This window comes from Pteropus medius, unplaced genomic scaffold (genome assembly GCF_902729225.1).
Source record: "Pteropus medius unplaced genomic scaffold, Ma_sr-lr_union100, whole genome shotgun sequence".
Classification (NCBI taxonomy): Eukaryota; Metazoa; Chordata; class Mammalia; order Chiroptera; family Pteropodidae; genus Pteropus; species Pteropus medius.
In genome coordinates, this window is record NW_024351073.1 from 15,787,687 (window position 1) to 15,789,003 (window position 1,317).

General features: G+C 53.2%; 1 protein-coding gene across 1 annotated transcript; it reads left to right on the forward strand.

The window, feature by feature from the left end:
* Positions 1 to 261: 261 nt before the first annotated feature.
* LOC120586114 (transcription initiation factor TFIID subunit 11-like) lies at positions 262 to 882 on the forward strand. The gene has a single exon (XM_039842531.1). The coding sequence runs from the start codon at positions 262 to 264 to the stop codon at positions 859 to 861; it is 600 nt and encodes a 199-aa protein (XP_039698465.1). The 3' UTR covers positions 862 to 882.
* Positions 883 to 1,317: the final 435 nt, after the last annotated feature.

The following is a 1,317-nucleotide window of genomic DNA, read 5'->3' on the forward strand; positions in this document are numbered from 1 at the left end:
GGCCTGGGCCTTCCCCAAGTTCCACAGGTCCCGAGAGGACAGCGCAGAAGGCGGTTTCTCCACTGCTGACTTTGAAGCCGGAAGGACCCAGAGTGAAATTTCGGGCCTACAGAAACCAGTAAGTCAGTGGGCATGTTTGTGGGCATTGGTTATAAATTGATATAAACCAAGAGCTAATCTGACCCAAACTCTCTACTTAACATTCTCTTTGCAGGCCGGCAATCAGCTCCAGTGCGAGGCCTCGGGTCTTCCAGCACCGGGATGGACAAGGCCAGCACGTCGCGCACAAACAAAAGTGGGGACACAGGTGTATGTGATCACCCTCCTGCCACCCCCACGGGCCCCGGGGCCAGTGACACCGGGACACCGGGGCACCAATTCGGGCAACCAAAGGAAGCCTCTGACAAGCAAGGTGGGCTGGGAAGCCAGGACGATCCGGACCTGAGGGAAGACTCCTCACCTGCGGCCAAAAGACGGAAGAGAAACACCAAGGCAAAGAAAAACAAGAAACGGAAAGTGGACGAAGTTGAGGTTCAGAAGATGAAACTCCTGGTATCTTCTTTGTCCGAGGAGCAGCTGAACCGTTATGAAATGTATGGCAGGTCAGCCTTCCGCAGGGAAGCCGTGAAACGTCTGATCCAGAGAGCGTCTGGCACCACGGTGTCCCAGAAAGTGGTCATTGCCATGTCTGGACTGGCCAAGGTCTTCGTCGGCGAGGTGGTGGAAGAGGCCCTGGACGTGTGCCAGAGGTGGAGGGAAACGCCCCCACTCCAACCCAAGCATCTCAGGGAGGCTGTTCGCAGGTTAAGCTCCAAGGGCCAAATCCCTGTCACCAAGCCCAAAAAGGTCTCCTTCTTCTAGGCCAAAGCCGCGAAGGGCCTGTTGCTGAACCAGTAAGAAGGCATTGCTCACTTCTGATGGCCTGAGACTGCGCGCAGTGCATGAATTCACCCAGGACTTCACCCAAAATTCCTATCCTGTCCGCACCTGGGCGAATGCATGCAGCCGTGGCTAAATAGGGCACCTTGAGACATTGCACTGTTAGTTGGATGAAGAAAGGAGCAGGGAAGAAACCTGGCATCCTCAGGTTAGGAACAGCTTGGAAAGAGGAAAACCCCTTTCACAGTTCCCTGATGGTTTCCCATTGCAGCTGAGAGAGGCTGTGACTTTGGTGGTTTCTTTCTGTGGCTTCAGGGAGACGAACCAATCAGCAAGGTTTCACTTATGATTCTCTACACTGAAGGACAAGGAAGAGCAGAATTAAAATCGCTTGTCCTTGTAAATACTTAAGGTTATCCTGTGCTTTTTTTTTTTTTC

Excerpts from the sequence above, each read along its gene's own strand:
- LOC120586114 (XM_039842531.1), top strand. The coding sequence starts at position 262 with ATGGACAAGGCCAGCACGTCGCGCACAAACAAAAGTGGGGACACAGGT.